General features: G+C 41.0%; 1 protein-coding gene across 2 annotated transcripts in view; it reads right to left on the reverse strand.

The window, feature by feature from the left end:
• The window catches only part of LOC138295442 (angiopoietin-related protein 7-like), a 186,832-nt gene that overhangs the window by 126,399 nt on the left and 35,335 nt on the right, over window positions 1–25,098 (reverse strand). For both annotated transcript variants that reach the window (XM_069233750.1, XM_069233749.1), the window contains exon 2: window positions 22,809–24,033. In XM_069233750.1, the coding sequence (XP_069089851.1) occupies window positions 22,809–23,165 (357 nt within the window). In that variant the 5' untranslated portion in view covers window positions 23,166–24,033. The remainder of the gene's footprint in view (window positions 1–22,808; window positions 24,034–25,098) is intronic.

Raw genomic sequence — 25,098 nt, forward strand, 5'->3', positions numbered from 1 at the left:
TCCAGTCTTTGCCCTCTTACTCTAGCAGAAGCAGCAACTGCAGGATAGCTCCACAAAGCACAGTCACAGGCAGGACAGCTCTTCTTCCTCAGCTCTTCAGCTCTTCTCCAGGCAGAGGTTCCTCTTGATGTCCAGAAGTGATCTAAAGTCTGTGGTTTTGGGTGCCCTTCTTATACCCAGTTTCCCCTTTGAAGTAGGCCTACTTCAAAGTAAAGTCTCTTTTGAATGTGAAATCCTGCCTTGCCCAGGCCAGGCCCCAGACACTCACCAGGGGTTCGAAGACTGCATTGTGTGAGGACAGGCACAGCCCTTTCAAGTGTAAGTGACCACTCCTCCCCTCCCTCCTAGCACAGATGGCTCATCAGGAAATGCAGACTACACCCCAGCTCCTTCTGTGTCACTGTCTAGTGTGAGGTGCAAACAGCCCAACTGTCAAACTGACCCAGACAGGGAATCCACAAACAGGCAGAGTCACAGAAATGGTATAAGCAAGAAAATGCTCACTTTCTAAAAGTGGCATTTTCAAACACACAATCTTCAAATCAACTTTACTAAAAGATGTATTTTTAAATTGTGAGCTCCGAGACCTCAAACTCCACATGTCCATCCGCTCCCAAAGGGAATCTACACTTTAATCAGATTTAAAGGCAGCCCCCATGTTAACCTATGAGAGGGACAGGCCTTGCAACAGTGAAAAAAAGAATTTAGCAATATTTCACTGTCAGGACATATAAAACACATTACTATATGTCCTACCTTAACTATACACTGCACCCTGCCCTTGGGGCTACCTAGGGCCTACCTTAGGGGTGCCTTACATGTAAGAAAAGGGAAGGTTTAGGCCTGGCAAGGGGGTACACCTGCCAAGTCGAATTTACAGTTAAAACTGCACACACAGACACTGCAGTGGCAGGTCTGATACATGATTACAGAGCTACTCATGTGGGTGGCACAACCAGTGCTGCAGGCCCACTAGTAGCATTTGATGTACAGGTCCTGGCACCTCCAGTGCACTTTACTAGGGACTTACTAGTAAATCAAATATGCCAATCATGGATAAAACAATCAACAATACAATTTACACAGAGAGCATATGCACTTTAGCACTGGTTAGCAGTGGTAAAGTGCTCAGAGTTCAAAAGCCAACAGCAACAGGTCAGAAAAAATAGGAGGCAGGAGGCAAAAAGATTGGGGATGACCCTGCATTAGCAAAAAAGTCCAACAGCTGGCGTTAAAGATTTTCTCTCAAAAAGCACTCCTGATTCCTAGTGACATATATCCCCAGGTACTTGAAGCCCACCACGCAGATTGGCACACCACAACCCTGGGGCAGGGCGGGTGGGGCCCCCGCCAACGGCGAAGACCAACAACTTCTCCCACTTAATCCGGTAACCGTAGTAGTCCCCAAAGATACCAAAGACTTGCATTATTCTGTCAATGCACTGCCAGGGCTGCGTGACATATAGCAGGACATCATCTGCGTATAGGAAGATACGTTCCTCCCAAGTTGCACCCGAGCCTATGCCCAAAATAAACAGATCCTGCCGGATCCATGCTGCCAGTGGTTCGAGTGCCAGGGCAAACGGGATGGGAGAAAGCAGACACCCCTGCCGGGTTCCCCTGTGGAGGGAAAAGAGCCGCAACAACGCAGCATTGGCCCTCACCCAGGCCATTGGATGCCGGTACAGAAATCTGATCCATGACAAAAATCGCGGGCCAACCCCAAATCTTTTGAGCACAGCGAAAATATAGGGCCATTCCACACTGTCGAAGGCCATCCAGGCATTTAGGGACAGAAGCGCTGCCTGCTCCCTGCCTGCTCCCTACTCTGACCTTTCATCATATGTAAGACTCCGTACAGTCTCCACAGGTTCAGACGCGTAGACCTGGATGGTATGAAGCCTGATTGGTCTGGATGCACCAGTTTAGTAATAATTACGCTCAGCCTAGCCGCCAAGACCTTTGGTACGACTTTAACCTCCGTATTTAATAGGGAGATGGGCCTGTAGGAGGCGCATCTCTCTGGGGGTCTAACTTTCTTTGGGACCACCATGACCGTGGCGGTCCTCTGAAATGGAGGTGATTCTTGGCAACGTGTGGGCATCTCCTGTATGATGTTTATTACATAGAGTTCTCATTGTTTACACACATTACAAGAGTAATTATTACGTAGAGTACTCGGTTACACACAATATAAGACAGAAATGCATTGCCACAGTTCATACATTGAATACACGATAAGTTATTCTTGATAAATAGGATTAACTCATGGTCACATATGGCTGACCATGTACAAACCATAGATCATAATGGAATGGGATCATTTTTATCAAGTTTGTGCAAAATGGAAGTGAATCGCAGGACAAATTTATCCTTTTCAGGATATCTGCCTCCACCTATCAAAAATGTGAAAAAAGCACAAATATCAGATAGTATCCTACTACGGACCAAGGTCCTATGCAATATTACCGACCCATACACAAGCCAGGGGTAGTAAGTACCAGGGTTATTCTGATTGGCTGCAAGCAAGTAGTCTGCCTTCTGAGTATATTTTGTAAGTTTTTCAAAGTGAAGGACAGATTTATTAACGTTTTTGTGCCAGGTTGGCAACCCAAAAGAGGTGCAAACCAGCAAAATATGTATATTGGGGATTTTCTTAATAAAAACGTGTTTTGCTGTGGAAAGATGCTTGAAAGTAATGCAAAGGAGCGTGGGTGTTACATGGGTGTTCCCATGCAACCACCCAATGTTTTTGACACAAAGCACTATCTAGAAACAATGGTAGACATTGCTTTGTTCCCAAAATACCTCTTTGAGGCAGGCGTTAAAAAGAACTGTGTCTGACTTTGCTATGTGTAGCACTTTAAAGTTTGTTTAGGCATCTTATTTTGTACTGGAAGGGTGCCCTTCCAGAGCACAATCTGTACTAGACATGACAGAGACACCTTTGCACGATGCAAAGGTACGTGGAGTTAGGCAGTCTGATTGTATGCCAAAGCTAGGTGGACAGCAACAAAAACACAGTACAACACAGCCCTGCGACTTGTGTTTTTTGCACTCTGTTACATAAGTTTTAGTAAATTTACCCCAGAGTTTCGCCTTTTCACACAGACTGAAAAAAAGCAGGATGTATTTTGCCAATTTCCCTTTTTTGCAAAACTTGTAGCTGTTCATGCATATAAAAAAATAATTCGAAATAGCCTGGAAACAAAAAATATATCAACTGTAACAGATTTTTTTCATGTAACCGATCCAGAAAATGTTAAATAATAAAAATAGAGAAGATGGAAGATGCATCCAAGACATACAGATGAAAATCTTAGCATTCAGCTATGGAAAATGACATTCATAACGAGCAAACAGACAAGCAGATAGCCATGGAACAGGACAGCAAGTCTTGTAATAACCAACCCTACACCCATGAAAGTAGTCACTGTGATCCACGGAAAACATTGACACAGTTGTACACTAATACTGGAAGCACAAAAGGACACTTTCACATGCATGAGATGCATGAGTCCAAATGTAGCTTTTATTCAGAGAAAAGTAGACATAAAATAAAAATAAAACATAAATCAAATGAAGGTACATTGTCAGTAAGAAATAATGTAAATCAAAGGGACGTATTCCCTCTTTTATGCAGTTTGCCTGAACTTGGCCCAAGGGTTTTGGAGCACTTCACACGATCATGCGATTACGTTATACAATGTAATTTCTTTAGCAGGATGAAATTACGTGATTTGCTCAAAATCACACGATGGTGCCCCAACACTAGGATTGGAGCCATTTTCCCCGTTCCAAAGTCAGTAGCTCTTGCTCTTGGGCCATAACTCCTCCTTAACACAGTGGAAGACAAAGTCAAAGCACTAGTGTTGAACTTGGCCCTTTCTGCAGGGTCATCCCTAGACATTTTGCCTTCACACTCCTGTTTTCTGAACATGCTTTTGTTGGCCTTTAGGACTCTGTGTACTTTACTACTGTAAACCAATGCTTGTGCTTTCATCTTAAAGCATGGTAGAAATGGCTTATACCCAATTGGCAGATTTAATTTACTTGTAAGTCCCCAGTAGAGTGGTCCTGCACGTACCCAGGGCCTGCCAAACCCTGCTGTGGTCCTCATTGGATCTGGCACAAAGCGACGTGAAGCCCTGCAAAGCCTAGACGCACAAGTGCCAGCCTCATCAGCATTGATGCCAAGCATTGCCAAGCCCACAAAGCCTTGCCGCACAACAGCTCATCGGAACCGACGCAAAGTGACATGAGACCCACAAAGATTTGTTGTACAGCTCCTTGGAACCAAGCCTTGCAAAGCCTCGCCGCACAACTCCAGGGAACCAATGGTAGCCGATGCCAAGCCCTGCAAAGCCTCACTGCACAGCTTCCTCTGAACCAACGCCAGACAGCACGAAGTCTCGGAAAGCAATGCCATGCAAACCACGCACCAGTATTTAAGGTACTGTGTTCAGCAGACCTAGGTGGGTCCCTGTAGCCAGCCCGTTCTCCCTCGCAGTCGGCCTGAACTTGTGACGTTGCTCTGGTTCGGCGCAACCAGATAACCACAGTTAGCGATTTGTGTTTTCATGCTTTATTTTCACTAAAATCTTTAAAATTGCATACCTCCAGTTCCACTGATTAGATTCTTGTCGTTTTGGTCTTGTTTCATTTATTAAACGTTGCCCTATTTTCTAGCTTGTTGTGGGACCATTTTTGTGTGGTATTTTCACTGTATCACTGTTTGAAGTGCTGTGTGAAAACTTTGCACATTGCCTCTACGTTAAGCCTGACTGCTCTGTGCAAAGCTACCAGATGGTAGAGAACAGGTTAATTTGGGCGTTGCTTGTGCCTTACTCTGAAAAGGACTGTGGTTGCTGCACCCCAGTCAACCAGTGAGCCATTTTCCCACATGGACTATGGGATGAAATCTTCTCAATCGCATCTCCTCACAAAGATGTAGAACTCCTTAAACCAACAATCCTGAAGGTGTTTCAGACACTTCCGGTCTAAAGCTGCAGCCATGTTAAATTAACGAGGTCTGAAGCACTTTCGGGTTCAAAGTCTGTGCTTGTCTTAGTTTGCACAGCAGACAAATTAAACATAAGCGCCTGGTGAAACATATGACATGAATTCCTTAATGTTTATTTTACAAACATGTGTTTGGTGCCATTTAATTATTTTAAGTAACCAAATGCCAAAACATGTATTCAACACAGGGAATTCATGTTTTCCTCCCAGAACATTTTAGACTGATGCAAAAAGTATAATGATCAGGATTTTGTAAACAATCCATCTGCAAGTCCATTGTGGGTGTCATTTAACAGGCAAGCTCAAGGAGCAAGCCAGCCTTGTACAATAGTTTATGACCCTGGGGTGGTGCGGGGCTTCTTCATCAAAAAAAATTTTCACAGGTGTTCCAAAAGGGGTATTTTAAAGAATATGTCTACATATACCCAACAATGCCGGGATCTGAAAGTGCTCAATATCTTCACGGTAGGTACTGGATGATAAGATGTTCAATATCTTTGAGAGGTAAAAACACCATCTTTCTGTTGCTTTGCCTTGCTTGTGACTCTTGCGGCTTCAAGGCGCTCACTGTATTTGCATCGGCTATGAGCTTGCCTCATTAGAACATGGATGTATGCCTCATTTCAGACACCTGGGTGCCGTATTACTACAACTCTCTGATGGTGCACAAACAGAGCAAATGCATTTTGAACAATGTTACTGCTTGTGTAATCCTGAGAGGAGAAAGCAAATCTCCCCAGCCCATATTAGAGGACAGCTTTTGCACCAACTGTAAACTGGAGTGAATAGCATAACCTTTGCTAAAACTACAGAAGACTTGTTTGTGCTTGTAAATAATTTTAGGAGTAGAAAACATATTTCAACAAAGAAATATCAGTTAAATAAACTTTCTAAACAAAAAAAAAAAAGTTACTGATTTTGCACTATTTTTGTAACTTAGGAAATGCAAATGAAACATCCGAAGAGTGGAGAATATTTATTCTCTTAGTGAAATCTGTCTGGTCCATGCTTTGCCATTATCCAAATTCTATTGCCTCCATTTCGAATATTCAAGCAGAAAAAAGGTGGAAAGGAATTTGGCCTCAGATTTTATCTTGAACTTGTGCAAATGTCTGAATATGATAATAACGTCTCCCTGATGCAATGAAATCACCCTAAGTTCCGTCTCCACAGGGTCGGTGGAACGTTTTGCAATAATGACAATGCCCGCAGGCCCTTCCCACCTTTAAACATTGTCATTTAACAATGTGAGAAAAGGCGGCTGCCTTTGGGAGAGGGTGACCCGCATTAATGCAGTCTTGAGTACAGAGATGTACTTGTCACTGTTTGAAAACACTGCTTGGCAGAATCGGCTTAACCTCCGTAAGCCTTATTAGCCGATGAAAGCAGCTTTTACCTGGAAGGCTCATCCGAGGCCAAGTGGCTTGGACCCATCAAACATGAAATCCAGGCTCTTCATTCCCACTCTGGTGGAAAGTTTCCATCCACTGACTTTTGTGTTTTAAACTAATGTCTCTTGTACAATTAGTGCTCACGGGTTTATGGGACTTCCTATTTATTTGTGTATATATATATTTTTTTTCACTGAAAAAAACAAAGGTTACCGGGAAGTTATAGTTAGGAAATAGATTTAAACAAAAAACATAGAAATTCACTGAACAAAACAAAGGTTACAGGGAAGTTATAGGTAGACTCACATTTCAAGCGTACAAAACCATAGAAATTCAGCAGTTAGAGTCACCTCAAATAACTATAACTCGTGCCCTAAGGTAACTATAACTTGTGGCCCTGTCATGCACGTTTTTTTCAAGATTTTTTTTACTGCAGATATTACACTGATATTATCAAGGATGTTATCAAAGATGTCATGGGAGCCGTAATTTGTGGGGTAATTAGCAGTGCATGTCTTGCCGCAGCTCCCCCGCATACATAAAAAGGAAAGCCCAGGGGAGGTGGCGGTCCCCAGGGCAGCAGGGTGGGGCTGCGGGCCCCATTGCATTTATATAAAAGAAAGCCCTGGAGAGGTGGTGGTCCCTAGGGCAGCCGGGGGGAGCCCAGACCTCCCTGCATATTCATAGATGAAAGCCCCGGGGAGGTGGCAGTCACCAGGGCAGTGGGGGGCTGTGCCCCATATATTTAAAAATCCCTCTGGGACCCCCCCCAACACCAGTGCTAAGGGGTCAGAGTGTCTCTCCCCGCCCCTTTTATTTTGTTTTTACTGTTTTTTCTGGGACTAGGCTGAAGCCGAGTCCCAAGATAGCTGCCAACACTTACTGGTTTGAAGTGTTGACAGCCAATCAGAGCTGTGCATTTACCTGCATGAGTTCGTCTTTTTTCATGAATACTTTGCGGCCAGAGATAAACAAATTTGCATTTCCCTAAATTTCTCCAAAACTACTGAGCAGATTCACACCAAATAAGTGAAAGCGTAATCCGCATACCGACACACACACACATATATATGTGTGTGTGTGAGAGACAGACAGTTATTTATTTTTTGTGGGTGAAAAAATGAAGTTCATTATTTATTTTAGTGCCAAAAGTATACTCACCACACTTTAATGGTGACTAATCACCTGAAAAACAAGCACTGTAGGGCAAGCAGAGAAGTAGCGTGCAGCTATGTTTACAAAATCTCACCCTATGCTGCTAATGTGCAAAGCTGCCAGCCAGGCAGTCACAACAGAGAGTGCAGTGACCCTGAAAAAGGCCTGATTTCAGTTTTTCCCCTTTCTAGAAATACATACGGACAGGGAACACATTTGTTGTCTGAGTTACATGCAAAGTCAGTAAAAATGGAAAACTGGAACCCTTTATTATATTATGAATGGTTAGACGCAGTGAACCTAGGTTTACACTCCCACATAGTAGATATGTTTAATTGCGAGAGTGGCAGAACATGACTCCTGGCTCATTATTATTGACAGAGTGCCCGGAGCCCCATTGTGTAATTTACACCTGGAAGGAGCAGGGCTGGTGCACACTTATGTGCCGATGCCCCTCTGCAACAAGCCCACAGACAGAAGACCTGAAACACCCCTTTTCTCAGTTTGTGTAGATCCCCTATCCTTTAAGGCTGTGGTTCTTAACCTTTAGACTTCTGTGGACGCACACTTAATCTTTACTGAAATCCGTGGACCCCCACTGAATCATTATTGGAATTCCAGGGATCCCAGCCTAAACAATTTCTATGATTTGAGCTGCAAAAATATTCACAAAAATATACAGAAACACACATTCATTAAACAAAAGCAAAAAATGATCCAATCATGTATTTAATTCATGAATAAATATGAAACAAATCCACATTTTAACTTTAATAGGAAGGTTGTGGCTTTTCTAAATTCAATTGACGCCATTCATGAGCCATATTATAGTCCCTTTAATGCCCTTGCACTGCTTTAGCAAATCCATCTGAGCATACTAACTTACTTTTTAGAATCCAATTTCAAGTCCTGTCACATTTACAGGTTTTAAAATTTTTATTTGTACATTTTGTGGCTTTATTTATGTTTCATTAATCTGCTAATACTATTTAAGTTTTAAAGCAGTTGTGGACCCCCTGAGAAGGCTTTGTGGCTTTGGATCACTGGTTATGAACCACTGCTTTAAGGGATGTCTGCGCTCCCCCAGAAATATGGTGATGTAACAGTGTGCACCCCTACAATAATGGCAGGATGAGATGAAGCATATGCAAACAATAACCCAGCACAATGTGAGCCACAATGTGCCTTAAAGAGCGCCTGGAAGACCTACTAGGAATCCCCATGACACCAAATATGGGTTTCCCCAGTTGGTCTGTGAATTATTCCATTCCCCTCCACTCCGGCATATCCCATAATCAAATATTACAACCTGTAGGCAACTTTAGAGATGTCTTGTATCTGTGATCTCTTCATATATTTGAGAAATACCCCATACACATGAGAAATGTCCCCTACGTAATCAATGTATATCAATTCAATTTGATTTTAGTCAGAAATAAATCCAAAAAACACTATACAGTTTATTAAAAAAATATTTATTCATTAATTATCAATTTCATTACAGTAATAGGTTTTTTTAGTTCCTCTTAGATAAGAGCATCCAGCACTATGTTGCATTTTTTCTCATAAAGTGGGGATCTACATGTTATCTCAGATTTAAATATCAGGATTAGACAATAGTCTAAAACAGTGGTTCCCAACCTGTGGTCTGGGGACCCCTGGGGGTCAGCAAAGCCTCCCCAGGGGGTCCGCGACTGCTTAGAAAATGTAATAATTTCAACAGATTAGGTCCCCTGCTTTGCATAATGACTTAGTGGGGGGGTCCCCGCATTCCAATAATGATTCAGTGGGGGTCCCCGGGTTCCAGTATTGATAAAGCAGGGGTCCACAGAAGTCAAAAATTTGGGAACCACTGGTCTAAAACACCAAGGCAAAAGCAGCTTAGTTGATGCTACCGACTGAATTGCCCCCAGTAGGTATCCCTAACAAACTATCATGTAGAAATGGTCATCTACAAATCACTGACAACTTTGACCATGATTAACTGTATCCTCATTGACAGTGAAAAATGATACAGTCAAGTTTCATACATGTACATCTTAATACTGCTCCATCCTAGTGATCTATTTGCCACTATAACAACAAGCTGAAGTTTTTTCTACAATATACAATTCCCCCACACTAAACCTATTTCTTTCCCATTTCTAATCTGCCAATCCATTATCCAGGAATGTGTACTTTACTACCAAAAAAAAAAAAAAAAAGATAGTTGAACAATTCCTGTATATTGCTCCTTACCATTTCTCGGACGGGTCAATGATTCCAATATGCAAATGAATTTTTATATTTTACAATAAAGCAGCATATTTGCTGTAATTTAAAGGAATTCTCAGTTTATAGGATATAGGCATCAAATAGTAGTACTGTAGGAAACCTAATCTAATAGCACTCCAGGATAGCTACATTTCGCTTCCTAATAGGAAGGGAGACAATATACATTACATATTTTTATCAATGGTGCACAGAAGAATCTGGCGATCTTCTTACAGGTGCATATCTGGGCAGGTACCTTGATGATCCTACAAAAAGGTCACACAAGATATTTTCATAACAATTGAAAAAGGGCACGTTCTTCTATCAATTTTCCGGAACATACATAGTAAGGCAAATATTTGCTAAGTTCCTTTCCTATGCACTATTCACAGTCAAATATTTCTAAAGGGTTAATCTCATAATATAACTCTTGTAAATAGTACTCAATCTATTTGATGGTGCATTTTAGCTAAGTTTCAAGCAAACCATTAGAGGTTATTAGGGGTAAATACCTCACAAATGGATGATCAGTCTTAATGTGTATATTTCAAGAATTTGTCCTGTAGTCTTTCAATAACTATTTTTCTTAAAGAAATTGGTATCACTTTTTTTTAGACTTAAAGTGTCATTTAGTGATTCTCAAAATAGTACATGCAACATAGAACAGCAGATGTTCTGTTGAATTGGAGGTTCCCTTGCCCATTTAGTGGTGGAAGGACAACTGGGTTTCTGCTGTCAGAGCCTTTGTTAGTTCTGGTAGTAGAAACGCTTGACCTGGCATTCTGTTTATCATGGGACACCAGATTATAATGGTGGTTGCCTCATTATATGGTTGCCCCTCTCTCTTTTTCTCTACCATGGACGACTATGCGAGATATGGAGGTTCTGGGTAGGGAACCTACATATTTCTCTTTTTTGTTAGGTCATGGTTATTTATTTCTGCAAAAATCAGACTCTTTCTTTGGGAGTTGGTTCATGAAAAATAAAACTCTATGCCAAGTGGGCACAAAAAACATGATGCCCTATCAGCAAAGGATCCCTGCTCGTAATGGAGCTGCAGTGGTAACTCCACTGAAGAGAGGTGCTCACTGTCAGACATTTTGGGATCTCTAAGTCTGATAGGCATTCTTCTATCGTGCAGAGGTTAGAACTTTTACTAACCTGATGGGCTGTTAAGGCACCTGCCAGACTCTAAATGAGATTGTTAATTTTAATTTGGACGAGAATCTCAAATAAATATCTTATTTGATTGCGGGTGTACTAAATAAGACAAACCTTTGAGTTCCATATGGTTAACCTCTTGAGTGCCTGGGACGAGTTGGTTACGTCTCGGCCCCGTCGCTCGGGTGCTGAGAACGTAACCAGCTTGTCCTGCACCCGGACTAAGGGGGGATCGTTAGCACTCCACCCCTGGGCCTCCCACCCCCCTCTCCTCAGCAGGGATGGAAGGGGACCTCCTGACCCCCCGTGACATCTGATGACTTCAGCGCACGATTGCACGCTGACCTCATCAGAGGTCGCCTCCACCGCTCTGGAAGCTGAGCTTCCAGCGCGATCGAAAGAGAAATGCTTTCATTTCTCTTCCGATCGGGGGTGGGGGTGACCAGAGAGGCACAAAAGGAAAGGAAAGGCTTTTCCTTTCCTTTCATGTCTCTCTGAGCATTTCTGCAGCCCGTGCTTCAGAAATGCCCACTACACACCAGGGAGTTTGGGTTTTTTGTAAGTGGCATGAGGAGAGCGACCCCTTGGGCAAGGGTCACTCCTCTGGGGGCCAAATGTATTTTAGGCCATTTCTGCCGCCCTTGGGGGCAGATCGGCCTATTTTTATTAGGCCAATCTGCCTCTAAGGGGGGGGGGGCAGAAACCACTAGGCACCAGGAATTGGTGTGTGTGTTTTGTTTAGGGGCAGCCCCTTGGGCAAGGGTCGCTCCCCATGGGAGCACAGTACTGTTGGCCATTTCTGCGTCCCTTGGGGGACGATCGGCCTATTTTTGTAAGGCGCATCTGCCACCGAGGGGGGCAGAAAGCCCACTAGACACCAGGGAAGAATTAAAAAAAAATAGTTTGGGGGTATGGCCAAAGCCCCTACCCCAAATAATTGGGGACAAAGTTGTTCTGCCCACCGGTGGGCAGATGGGGCAATTACCCCCGATCCACTCCCTGGTGGGGGCAGAAAGACTACTAGATGCCAGGGAATTAAAAAAAATACAAAATAATGGGTTGGTTGCTACCAAGCAGTATGGGCATGGTTATGCCCCCACCCCAACTGAAAGGAGTAACAGTCTTTCAGCTCTACCCTCGCACACTAAAAGATATTATCCCAACGGCAAGCAATAGGACATTTGATTATTTTGAGTTTTGGTTTTACATTTGGGCCATGAGAGCTTGGCTAACTCTCAAAATCGTCCCACTTGGAATGATGACCGCTGCACCTTTTGGGACGCTGCCATGTAGAAAAATCTACGAGACCTAGACACATCTGAAAACTAAACATCTTATTGAGTCCAGGGTGGTGTGCTGCACATGCACCCTGCACCATTTTCTTACCCACAATGCCCTGCAAACCTCCAACTTTGCTTGAAATAACACATTTTCCCCACATTTTTGTGATGGAACCTTCTGGAATCTGCAGGAATGCACGAAATTCCTACCACCCAGGATTGTCGCATCTATACCAATAAAAATTCTACCCCACTTGTCAGGATAAAAATGTTTTTTTTCAAACTACCCTTTTGGACCTGCTTTGGTTCCCCCTCAATTTTGACATGTTTTTGGCTCTTCCCTGTCACAGGCACTTGGCCCACCTAGACAAGTGAGGTATCATTTGTATCGGGAGACTGCTGAGGATTCTGGTTAAGTAAACACTAGGGATCCACGCAAGTCACACCTCCCTGGACTTCCTCGGGTGTCTAGTTTTCAGAAATGTCTGGGTTTGGTAGGTTTCCCTAAATGGCTGCTGAGCCCAGGACCAAAAGCGCAGGTGCCCCCCCACCCACACAAAAACAGGTCATTTTGTAATTGATAATTTTGATGTGTCCACATAGTGTTTTGGAGCATTCCTGTCACGTACACTAGGCCTACCCACACAAGTGAAGTACCATTTTTATCGGGAGCTGTGGGGGAATGCTGGGTAGAAGGAAATTTGTGGCTCCCCTCAGATTCCAGAACTTTGCAGCACCAAAATGTGAGGGAAAAGTTTATTTTTGACAAATTATGAGGTTTGCAAGGGCTTCTGGGTAACAGAACTTGATGAGAGCCCCACAAGTCCTTCCAAATGTAAGACAGTGTGTAATAAAGAAGTCTATTTGAGAAATGCCCTGTAATTCACATGCTAGTATGGGGACCTCGGAATTCAGAGATGTGCAAATAACCACTGCTTCTCAACACCTTATCTTGTGCTCATTTTGGAAATACAAAGGTTTCCTTGATACCTATTTTTCGTTCTTTATATTTCACCAAGTGAATTGCGGTATACCTGGTATACTATGAAAACCATTGCAAGGTGCAGCTCATTTATTGGCTCTGGGTACCTAGGGTTCTTGATGAACCTAGAAGCCCTGTATATCCCCGCAACCAGAAGAGTCAATCAGACATAATGGTATATTGCTTTAAAAAGTCTGCCATAGCTGGAAAAAGTTATAGAAAAAACGTGGACAGAAATGGCTCTTTTTTCACCTCAATTTCATTTTTATTTTTATTTTAGCTGTTACTTTCTGTAGGAAAACTTTGAAGGATCTACACAAATAACTCCTTGCTGAATTCAGAATTTTGTCTACTTTTCAGAAATGTTTAGCTGTCCAGGATCCAGCATTGGTTTCACACCCATTTCTGACAATAACTGGAAGGAGGCTGAAAGCACAAACAATAGTTAAAATGGGGTATGTCCCAGTAAAATGCCAACATTGTGTTGAAAAATGTGGTTTTCTGATTCAAGTCTGCCTGTTCCTGAAAGCTGGGAAGATGGTGATTTTAGCACCACAAACCCTTTGTTGATGCCATTTTCAGGGGGAAAACCACATGCTTTCTTCTGCAGCACTTTTTTCAATTTTTTTTTAAAAAACATGACATTTTAGCAATATTTTTACTAATTTTTTGGTCTCCTCTAGGGGAACCCACAAACTCTGGGTACCTCTAGAATCCCTAGTATGGTGGGAAAAAGGAACCAAATGTGGATTGGGTAGCTTATGTGGCTAAAACGTTATGAGGGCCTAAGCGCGAACTACCCAAAATAGCTAAAAAAAGGATTGGCAGATGAGGGGGAAAGGCCTGGCACTGGCAGCGAAGGGTTTATAAACCCCAGGTTATCTTTATATCAAAATGTACTGCTACACAATCTTGATCTTGCAATTTAGAAGTGTGCCATGTAATCTACGTATATATGCATATGCGCTATAGCGGACTGCTCAAACACTCAAAGGCTTTCTGACACTTTGTGATTGTGCCTTTATGAGCTGATGAGGTCATTTTGGTGCCTAAACAGTGAAGCAAGAGCTATTGAGGACATAGCAATGTTTTAGATGTTTTTTAATGATGACATCACTGGTGTACGGTCTAAGTGACAGTGTTGATGATTCCATCAATTTGTTCAGCAATTTATATATAGCCCTTTAAATATCTGAAATTCCTTCTATCAATGAGTCCATGTTTGTTTTCTTTGTTTCTGACTCAATACATTTTATGTATATATTCAGCAGTCTAACATATACAATAATAACATAAAGAAAGATTTAAATGACACCAGCACACTCAACAACCGTTATCAAGGTAAGATGATACATGTTTTTCCCAGTAAATTATTTTTCAATGATCTATGCAGGATCTCATTTACGTTTTCCACTATTCTTCCATTTTATTAATATGCACTTACTGTGGCTCGATTCTTATTCTATTCATCTACTTCCCACATTTAGTATGTGAATTCTAAAATACTAGAACACTCCTTGTTCACCTGGAAATGATGTTGTGTCCACTCTGGATTCTTCCACTTTCAACTATACCTCTTCCTGTAGTTCTTGATAAATGTGTCATTACACACACACACACACACACGTGGATGCACACACACACCCCCTTTTGTAATAGTTTAATCTATTTAAATTATTTTTGGATTAACAAAGTTTTCCAGCTCGCACCAGCAGTTGCACAATAGGACAGTTTCACAGATTTAAAAAATGGTTACATCTACTGTTTGTTCTCAATAAATGTAATCCAGAGGTTGTTCAGAACCGAGAGAAACTCACTGCCTCTTACCCTATGACTGAGGCCAACCTGCCAACTTCAAGAAGAACAAGATGGGATACATAAATATGAAAATGAGAACCATCTGCATAAGATGACACTTCGCCACTAGAGATTGAAGCCACACACTAAGATTTGAGCATTCATGAAGAATGGACCACCAATGTGACTGTGAAAGTGGCTACCTGTCTGAGACCACTGTTTACACTGGACTGGTGGTGTGCTGAAAGTGGGCCTAAATCTTTGTGCCTATCCTTGCTAAGTTTGGTGGCAGTGCAGAGATGGATACAGGTGCTCTTTCCAACTTGGTTAGCATCTTGATGTGAAAAGCTGTTACCATTTCCATGTGAGTACACAGCTGGCTGAATGGTCGCTGACAGCCATTAGATCCATATTTTTGGAATGTGGTCCTTTACACACTCTGGCCCTGCTGCCTGGCCTCTCAATGGTTCCTCTATTTATGCCATGTTTCTAAATGTGTGATGTCTTCATTAATATAGTAACTACTGTTCTTTCTAATCTGTATGTGCCGCCATTTAACATCCTGATTAGGGCCCATGGTTTTTTCAACTTTTGGAATGCTGATGATACTTAACTGCTTTTCAAATTTGAATTCATTGGCAAGATAACAACAACGCCTGGTGGACATCCAGAAGTGGTTGGCCCAAATTACTTAAACACAATGAAGATAAAAGATAAAATTGAAGCACTTTCTAGTGAAAGGTCAAATGAAAGCTGGTCTTCAGGTCTCTGGCCTTTGCAACTGGCAGGCACACCCATACCTGGTACTACTGTGAAGAGCCTCAGGGTTCTATTCAAGAGCATTTATCATTTCGCCTCAATTTCATTAGGTGTGGACCACTGGAGTTGGCACGTTAACAACACTCAGAAGAGAGAGATCTTTACTTGCCCAAGTAAGTGGTGCTTATGTCCTCTCACATATTATTATAACTTCACCTGTGCGCCCATGCCTAGAGCAAAGCTCTAGCACCTTCAGAATATGTGTGTAAGAACTGAGGGTTGCCTAAAGGAAATCAAACATGGTTGAGGCGCCAGAGGACACATGGCAAGATGTCTGTTGAGAAAAGGATTGCACTTAAAAATTGCTTCCCTTGGGCACAGAGCTTTCAATAAAACCATACCTTCCTTTCTTTCAGAGCTGATTATTCTGTAGTGCCCATTCAGAACACTGCAATCTAGCACTGCTTTACTGACCAAAATGCTGAAGATCTATAAAGTTCGAATGGGTGGAAGATCTTTTCGACTTGTTAGTTCAAGCATTTGAAATACTCTTCCACTGAATATCTGAGCAATTGATTTGACACTAATGTTGCGCAAGGAGGCACTAGGGGCTCTTAAATCGCCCCTACGTTTCCTTACATTAAAACCAGCTTTTGCACTTGTTGGATCATCTGGAAAAACAGTTTCTGCAGATGTTATGGGGGTCTCCATAGACAGTCCTTTTTACTCATACAGTTTGGTATGCTCTCTGGTGTCATCTGAAATCTTGTCCTTGCCAATTCACCCTGTAAACAGTCGCTACATCCCACGGTGAGTTTGCAGCAGTTGAAGGACTGGGTCGTGGCAGTTACCAAAAAGGTTGTTCCACTCATTCCCTTTACTTCTTGCTGTTCAAACTTTCTGAGCAGTGATATTCTTTGATGGTCACCATAATCAAATCTCCGTGAAAACGAGCTTAGAACCTATGGTGTATATTTACCCACTGAAGCCTAAAGACTTATGTTTAGTAGTTTTGAAGGGCTATAAGAAATCTTTGAATACAGCTCATGATGAAAGCTACCAGGATTATGTGAGCAGTGCTCCTAACACCACTAAAGATTAGCTTGATAGTGCTATGAACCTATCTGACCCTCTTTGTAAACAAACTAAGGTTATCCTATTAACTTCAATTATTAATATTTTTAAATATGTTTTTGTCAGCAAAAACCGCAACACATCTACATCCAATTCATGAAGAAGAGAAATGTATACATATAATAAAGAAACGTCTCCTTCATCCAAAATATATCACATAAAATCACAGGAAAAGTGCTACATGCAACTAACAAATTGTACAAAAGATTCAAGAAACTAATATGCATAAATTCATACGACCTTTCAACTCTCACTTTGATGCATATTCATGCATTATCTGGTAGCAGTATCAGAAATATAATTTTCCTCAAATAAACTCTCTATCGTCCACGGTGGCATAATATATTACAAACTAGCAGCTTGGTGTGGATTGTTTTTATAGACAATTACTAGAATATACAACTTTTGTGCATTCACATAATTTTGTATCGTAACACTGATTTCACCAGCCTCAACGTTTCACACTTTTCAATATAGTGACAACTTCTTTCCATGACCAAGGAGTAAACTGCTCTTATTATCATCCTGAATTATATTGTTTCACAGAATGCAAGGCCAGTCTATATTAATCTTGGATCTTCTTTATCAAGGGACTCTCCTTTTTTTGTGATCTTCTGCATTGATTGCCTCTCTCTCCGCCTGATTGAAAAATAAGCTGCAGAAAGCAGGGCCTTCCTCCCCTCTTCAAGTTCAACAATGCCACTGGAAGCATTCCCTGGTGAAGGTTAATGAAAGGGGGATTTCCCTCTTGGGTCAGGTCAAATAAAGTAGGGTTGTCTTTCAAGGCTAATAATTGGCGCAACAATTTGTTTCTCTCATGATACTGGAGCTGTTCATATCTATGTCACTATTGAAATTCCTCTTTTTAGTTAGACATCATGTTTCTGGTTGTTGGGCTTTGCCATAATCTATATCAGACTGGCTGATTTTAGATGATACCAAATAAATACAATAGAATCAAGGTAGAGTTAGGTCTAGGGTCTTCCAAATGTTGATCAAGTCCTGCCTTATTGCCCATGAAGATAGTGACGATCACAGTTTAATTCGTAGTTTGAACCAATATGATGTGGGTTTACTCCAGCAATGCTCTCAAATATATGGCAATCAGTGGACCACTAGAGGAGAGTTGATTTCAATATGTTTTTAAAGACCTTCTGTAGGGCTGTTGCTTTATAGATACTCATGTAACCCCATAATTAATCTCCTTGTAATGCTGCAGTAAAAGCATTGGCCAAGTAAATCTGGGGTAGAAATAGCTCTCCCACCAAACTGCAGGTAGAATCTTTTGACCACACCCACTTTACGGCAGAGTATGGTTGTGCACTTCCACATTTTTGCTACCTACTAGCACAGAGTGCAGAAAAACAACACTTATTCTCCTCAGCAGTATGAGTTCCCGGAGGGAAATAAATGTTGGACTCCCAATTAGGTTCTATGTCTCAATAGTGAAGTCATTAACATCGATCAAAAAGCACATATGTGGTCTCACCATCCCAGCTACCAACAAATCAACCAGGTAAGCACAAATAGGGAAGTATAGTTCTAGTACTCTGAACTTCACGTCTGCATCTCTTGATGGTATTTTGATATGTAATATTGTGGTGTCAATTTAAGTGTCAGTCAATTTTACAACTTCCATATTGTAATAGAATACACCCCCCCAGTTATAATTCGATAAAATAAAAGCTCTGCATAGTAATTGATGGCAATTTCAGGGCCCACAATAATCTTGTTCCCACTATTGTTTTTTGTGCCACAAGACTCTTCTCACTTTTTGGATGTAAACTTTATAAATGAGGGTTTCCCTTTTGATTTTTCACATAAATGTAGCCTTTCTTTAGTGGCTCTATTTATCATGCCACCTTCTAACCGTACTCATGATTGTTTTTATTTTTGTATGACTCAAGAATAGGAACAACTTTAGTCATATTCACAATGCAAGCTAACATTATGTCAGCTGTATTAAGAGGTTCTTTGAATAGATATTCATGATGTGGTAGTATAGAGGAGAACAAAATTGCAATTGTATTTTGCAGAACAGTAGATTCTTACCATATACACTTTATGAGGTATAGTTATGATTGGATATCCTAAAATATTTCCGTAAGCTTCACATGTACCCCCTGCAACTGGTACGCACCTTCTAGATATGAATCAACAGATACACCATATGCCTGAAGAGGTACTTGACCTGACAAAATTAAGAGCTGTATACCAAGTACCCCCACATTTAAAAGACTACTCTTTGCTGATGAACGACAACTACCTTTGGGACACATGTCCAGAGGTGTCAATCAATGGCTGCAGTGACACTGGTGGTGAACGTTTTTTACTTGCGAGTAATAATAATTACATTGAACTTTATTGAACATAATGCGTCTGGGAGGACTGGTGCTGAGATGCCAGCAGTGTACTTTCACCCTCTGCTCCTATTGTGATTTTAGAAAGATTGCGCTGTTGTGTTGTGCTTAATGTGACACCCATTATTCTATAGTGGGAAGGTTACCTGGAAAGGGTGTTAGAACTGCTTGGCACATTTAAATTACTAATGTAAATACACACACACGCACACATATATAAATATGTATACATATGTGAAAGTGCTCCCTCGTCAGGATAAGTACCGATAAAAATGAGAAAATGTCCGCACTCCTGGATGATCTTTTATCTGCAAAGTTTTATTAGGGCGGGCTCACGCGCTTCGACCAACTGGTCTTCATCAGAGCCACTGCATGGTGCAAAACTTTGGCAGTAAAAGATAATCCAGGAGTGCAGACCTTCTCCCGTCTTTATCAGTACTAATCCTGCCGAGGGAGAGCTTTCATATTTGACTGGGTCCTGCGCTCGCTGGTCCAGCACTGCCCCGCTTGGTGGTTGTAATGGGGAGCAGCAGGACTATGATTCGATATTATATTATATATATATATATATATATATATTAATAATAATATATATAATTTTGAAATAAATCACATTTAAAAATATTGACAATTACCTACAAATTTAAAAAATACAATTAATATAAGAAACAAAAATTACATTTAAATACATTTTTTTGTAAATAATATTAAAAAATACATTAAAAAAAAAAAAAAAAAAAAAACAGTAAGTCAAAATGAACAACACTAGCAAAGGTGTTCGACTTTAAAGAAGTCAGATGTACTATTATAACTCCAATTTAAGCAAACGTAGGAAACTTCTGAGACCTTGAAGGGGTTAAATTTACTATTCCCACTCCAATCTAAGCAACAGTAGGAAAAGTGTTGGAGTGGGACAGGTTGTATTTACTAGCCCCACTGTAATCTAAGCTACAGCAAAGAAAGTGCTCAACTTCGGAGGCTTTACATTGACAATTCCCACTCCAATCCAAGCAATAGAAAGGAAAGCATTGGACTTTGGAAGGGTTATGTTTGCTATTCCACTCCAGTGTGAGGAACAGCAGGGAAATGTTGGTCTTTAGGGGGTTAGATCTACTATTTTCACTCCAAGTTAAGCAACAGTAGGGAGAATGTTGTACTTTGGAGGTTTTAGATTTACTGCTCCCACTCAAACATAAGCAAAAGCAGGGAAAGTGTTAAACTTTGAAGGAATTCGATATACCATTCCTATTCCTAATCATTTAAAAAAACATTGAAAACCTAAGAACATAACAGCATAAACATGTTAAAATATTGAAAATAAAAAATATATCCATTATAAATAAATATAATGTAATAGACAAAAACAACATTTAATAATGCAAAAAGGTCGTCCTGAAGTTAAGGAAAAAAAAACATCAGGAGCCAGGAAGGGGTATCATGATCTCCTGACCATCAAGGTGGCTGGGAGAACTAGAAAGGCGCCCCATGGTCAAATAAAGAAACAAACATACATTGTGCTGCATGTCCCAGAGTACTGCAGCGGGTCTCAGCAAGGCCCCTGCGGACAAAAAATGGGGGGTAAATGTTCATTCGGGGTTGTATCACTGTGGTGGATTGACCAGCAATTGGGCTTTGGCTGCCACTGGAGGGCTGGCCTCAGGGGCTTGGGTGTAGGTCTGACAGCTGTGTGCAGTTGGGGCTTGATCTTCCATGGGGTTTGGACACAGGCTCAAGCAAAAAAATATCGAAATTCACCAGTTATAACTTACAGAGCTAACTATAGCTTCTGCCCCCGCCATGCAGTGACCTCACATATTTCATCACTCATGACATGTTAAATGACATAATTGATGACATCACTGATGCCATCTCAAACAACATCTGATGATATCACTGATACAATCATACAATCATTGTGAGACCATTCAATAGGGTTATGGCCTTGAAATAATGATTCACACTACAGGCTTAGACAATATTCTATTCACCTTAATGTAATTGCCCACTTGAATACTTCACATGCCCCACAATTTTAAGTGAAGAGGTTGACCTCCGTCAGCATTTACAGATAATATCTGGGAATTTCTTTGTTTTTTTAAATAGTAGTGCTATTTAAGGGAATTGGTGAGTTTTTTTTTAATGTAAATTAAAATCGTACTACCTTCCTCACGTGTAACTCCACTTTAACCTTTGTTTTCATTAGTGAATATATATATGTGCCCCTCCCTTTTTAAATTAAGTGTTTGTCCCCGGGGAAATCGTGGCCCCTGTGGTCCAGGGTAATCCATTTGGTCCCAGCTTAAAAAAAATTACATTTAGCCCCGGAGGTGGTGGTTCCTGTGGCCCAAGGGTGAGGGGTCCGTGTGGTGTGAGAAAGTGCCTCTTTTGACATGGTTAGCCCCACACTTTTTTGCCTGGTATTTGATGTGGATTCAAAGTTGTTAGTGCCCAGGGCCTCTGCTAGCCAAGTTCCCTGGGCCAGATCTCTTTCCCAAAACTGTTGTGATACATTGGTACAATTGGCAACACCTGTACCTGCCACTATAAGTCCCTAGTAAATGGTACTTAGGTACTCAGGGCATGGAGTACTAAGGCAGGCCCCTCGGGTTTAGCAGCACAGATTGTGCCACCCTCAGGCATCCAAGTGCACCCAGCACTGCCAGTGTCAATCATTATTGCAAAACTGATAATTGAATAGATAATTAAGTCAAAATAACATTGTTATTTTGAACCCACAAGTTGGTGGTTAATTTTATCACACTAGTACACAAAATAAGATATGTAATATCTTGTTTTAAATGCAAGGTAATTGTTTTGGTGTAATTACTGTAATACCTGCAGTTGTAAAACACAATTAAAAACATTGATATTTACTTACTGGGATATTTGTGACTATGATTCTAATAGGGTTTTCTCATACTTTTATTTGAAATCAATGATTGACAATACCGATAGGTTTTATGAATTATAGCACTCCCTAAGGAAGTAGAGGAAAGTTTGCTCAACATACAAGTTAAAAGTTTTGTTGTACCACATCCACACCAAACTATATACCTACATTGACACCTCAAGCAATCCCAACTAATTATGAGAGTCATTTCAGATTATTTCTCATTGGTCCGCAGTTGCCAATGTCAGAAAATAGGTTATGTTATATATGAACTTGCTCAGAATGCTGGCCATTGTACATGTGAAACTTGATAAACTGAGACCATCTTTATATTCTAAAATCTACTCTTCTGCATCCATCTTTCCATCAGTTCATTCAGATAGATAGATAAAGATAGATGGATAGATAGATAGATAGATAGATAGTGATGGGCCTGAACACTCAGAGTACCCAAACACTGAATTTACAACTACAAAGAGCCTGCCTTGTCTTTTTGTGAAGTTAGATATCCAACCCATGCCACCTGGTGATCCACAAGAGAGGGTCAGGTTAATCAGCCACTATATTGAATCCAGTATAAATGATAATGTTTAGCTCACGTGAGAAGACCAGGTGAGCTCTTACCTGCATTTCCAATATTTTGATGCGGTGCCTGTGGTTTCTCAGTTCCTCCTGAAGCTCAGCGATCAACTCCCTCAGCTCCATAATCTGCTGTTTTCGTTCTTCATTCTCATGCAGCCAGTAGGAGACCTCATCTGTGCAGCGGAACATATCTGGGCACCTGTGATCATCCAGCTGTGGCAACGTAGCAATGATCTTACATTTCCCATTGGGCAGTACCTGGTTACTGTACTCCCCACACTGGATAAGTCCAGGGTTCTCATGTGGGGCATCACGGTAACTGCTGCGTCCCCCAGGCACGGCACGCGATTTGTGCAATATCCGGCAGTTTAGGATGATCGCAAGGATGAGAAATCTCATTGTTTAAGTCTCTTACACTCAAACAGTCTTCAGTAAGGTTCAATATTTCGCAATGTACATTTTGTTCATGTTCAGAAACATCTTCTCAACTCAAAGAGTATTAGAGATGCATACTTTGTTAAAAGATTCATGCTTTAGCAACATAACTGCCAGTCTCCCATCTCTGCTTGAGCCATTCAGATTTCTACATGAACATCAGAGCAAAACTTGATACTCTGATGCAAGTGCGAAGAAATGCAACAGGCTGGAACCCAACTGCAGCTGTGTGCTCTCAGTTGACTGTGTTTGAAAGGGGCTTCATCTAATAATAATAATACTCCAGTATTTAGTGATCATATAAGTCTCAATGGCACCCAGTGTTCAAAGTGCAACAAAGGATCACTAGTCATCATACATTCATGACGTCATGATCTATTCTATGCAAGGTCCCATGACTGCTTTGCAGAAGTACTAAAAATAGTTGTAAAAACTATCACTCATCTGATTGCTTGATAAAGCATATTCTAATTTAGTTTAAGTGTTTTCATAAACTTTTGAAAACTTTCAGAACTTTCCCGGAGATCTTTGAAGTACCTTGTAGACATTCCTAGGACGTAATGACTGTTCTTGTAACCACGATTTCACAGGTCGATCCTGTCCACCCTGGAATGACCAGGTCGGGTAAGTTTGTTATCACAGCTGGGAGTGGTACTATGGGAGAGATTTATACTCCTCTTCTAACAATTTGTTAATTCACCCATTTTGAGGGAAGGAAGATAAAACATTATGGGAGTCAGTGTGGACCTCAGGAAAATACAATTGATCATCCCATGGCATTCCAATCAGGGTTCCTCTTCTTTTAAGAATTGCATTAAGAATGACGCTTGCCCTGCAAAACAAATAATTATCAAAATGTCAGTCAATGTCAACACCAAACCAGCAACTTATTCTAAACTAAAATCTCAGTGTAATCAATTAAATTGGCTGCCTGAGCGCCGTGCAGCTGAAAGGTCTCTGACCATCACAGTCCACTAGGATTTATGCTTGTAGTGAGTTTGGTAAAATCTAGATCCATCTTCATTTGAATATTTTTTTTTTTAAGACTGCAATATTTAGACCAGTGGTACAGGTATGTTTATGCTGAGAGGTAACACCAGGGATTTTGTTCTCATTCACAAAGCCATCGATAGACAGATAAGGTGTAGAATAAGATTCTTTCAAAGCAACATTATAATTTGGATGTCTAAGTGTGCTTTTTGGGTGAAAAGGAAGTCCAGAGCCACTATATTCAATGGAACTTACACAAAGGAGTTGACTCATTGAATAAATATTTACTTGTGGGGAAAAAAAACAGGAAAAATAAAGAGAAAATTATCATTTTAGAATAATGTCAAACCGGGCGGGTTTTCCACCATGGGTACTCTCCAGGAATAATAGACCTATTCATGAAAAATTAAGATATGGCCAGGGCAGTGTACTTATTCTTGAAAAACAAGGAATCATAATTTCTAAGGTGTGTTTGTTTTACAAATGCAAATAAAGTTGGAAATCAAAGAGAAGAGATGGTATATTTCAGCTCACCTAGATTTCCAACTTTCTGAGGGAATCAGACCTTCTACTTGTTTGATTCCTCATTTTTGCCTTGTGAGCACTCTGCTTCATTTCAGGTCATTGGCAGAGAAAGTGAATAATACACAGGGGCATCTGGTTGAAGAACTGGAGCTGGCTTGACACCAGGGGGTTTCAATTTTCAGAGAAAATCTCTAAGGAAGAAATTCAGACTGAGTTTGTAGTAGACAATTTACAAAACATTAAAATAAAGCCTTGCCACCAGTTATGCCTGAGAGAGGAGGAGATAGAGGGAAGAAATCAAAAGGAGACCGATAGTGATGATAGAAAGAGGGAGAAGGAGTCCTAGAAACAAATACAGTGCTTAATACGTGTCAATAGTTGG

The sequence above is a fragment of the Pleurodeles waltl genome, chromosome 5, assembly GCF_031143425.1.
Source record: "Pleurodeles waltl isolate 20211129_DDA chromosome 5, aPleWal1.hap1.20221129, whole genome shotgun sequence".
Lineage (NCBI taxonomy): Eukaryota > Metazoa > Chordata > Amphibia > Caudata > Salamandridae > Pleurodeles > Pleurodeles waltl.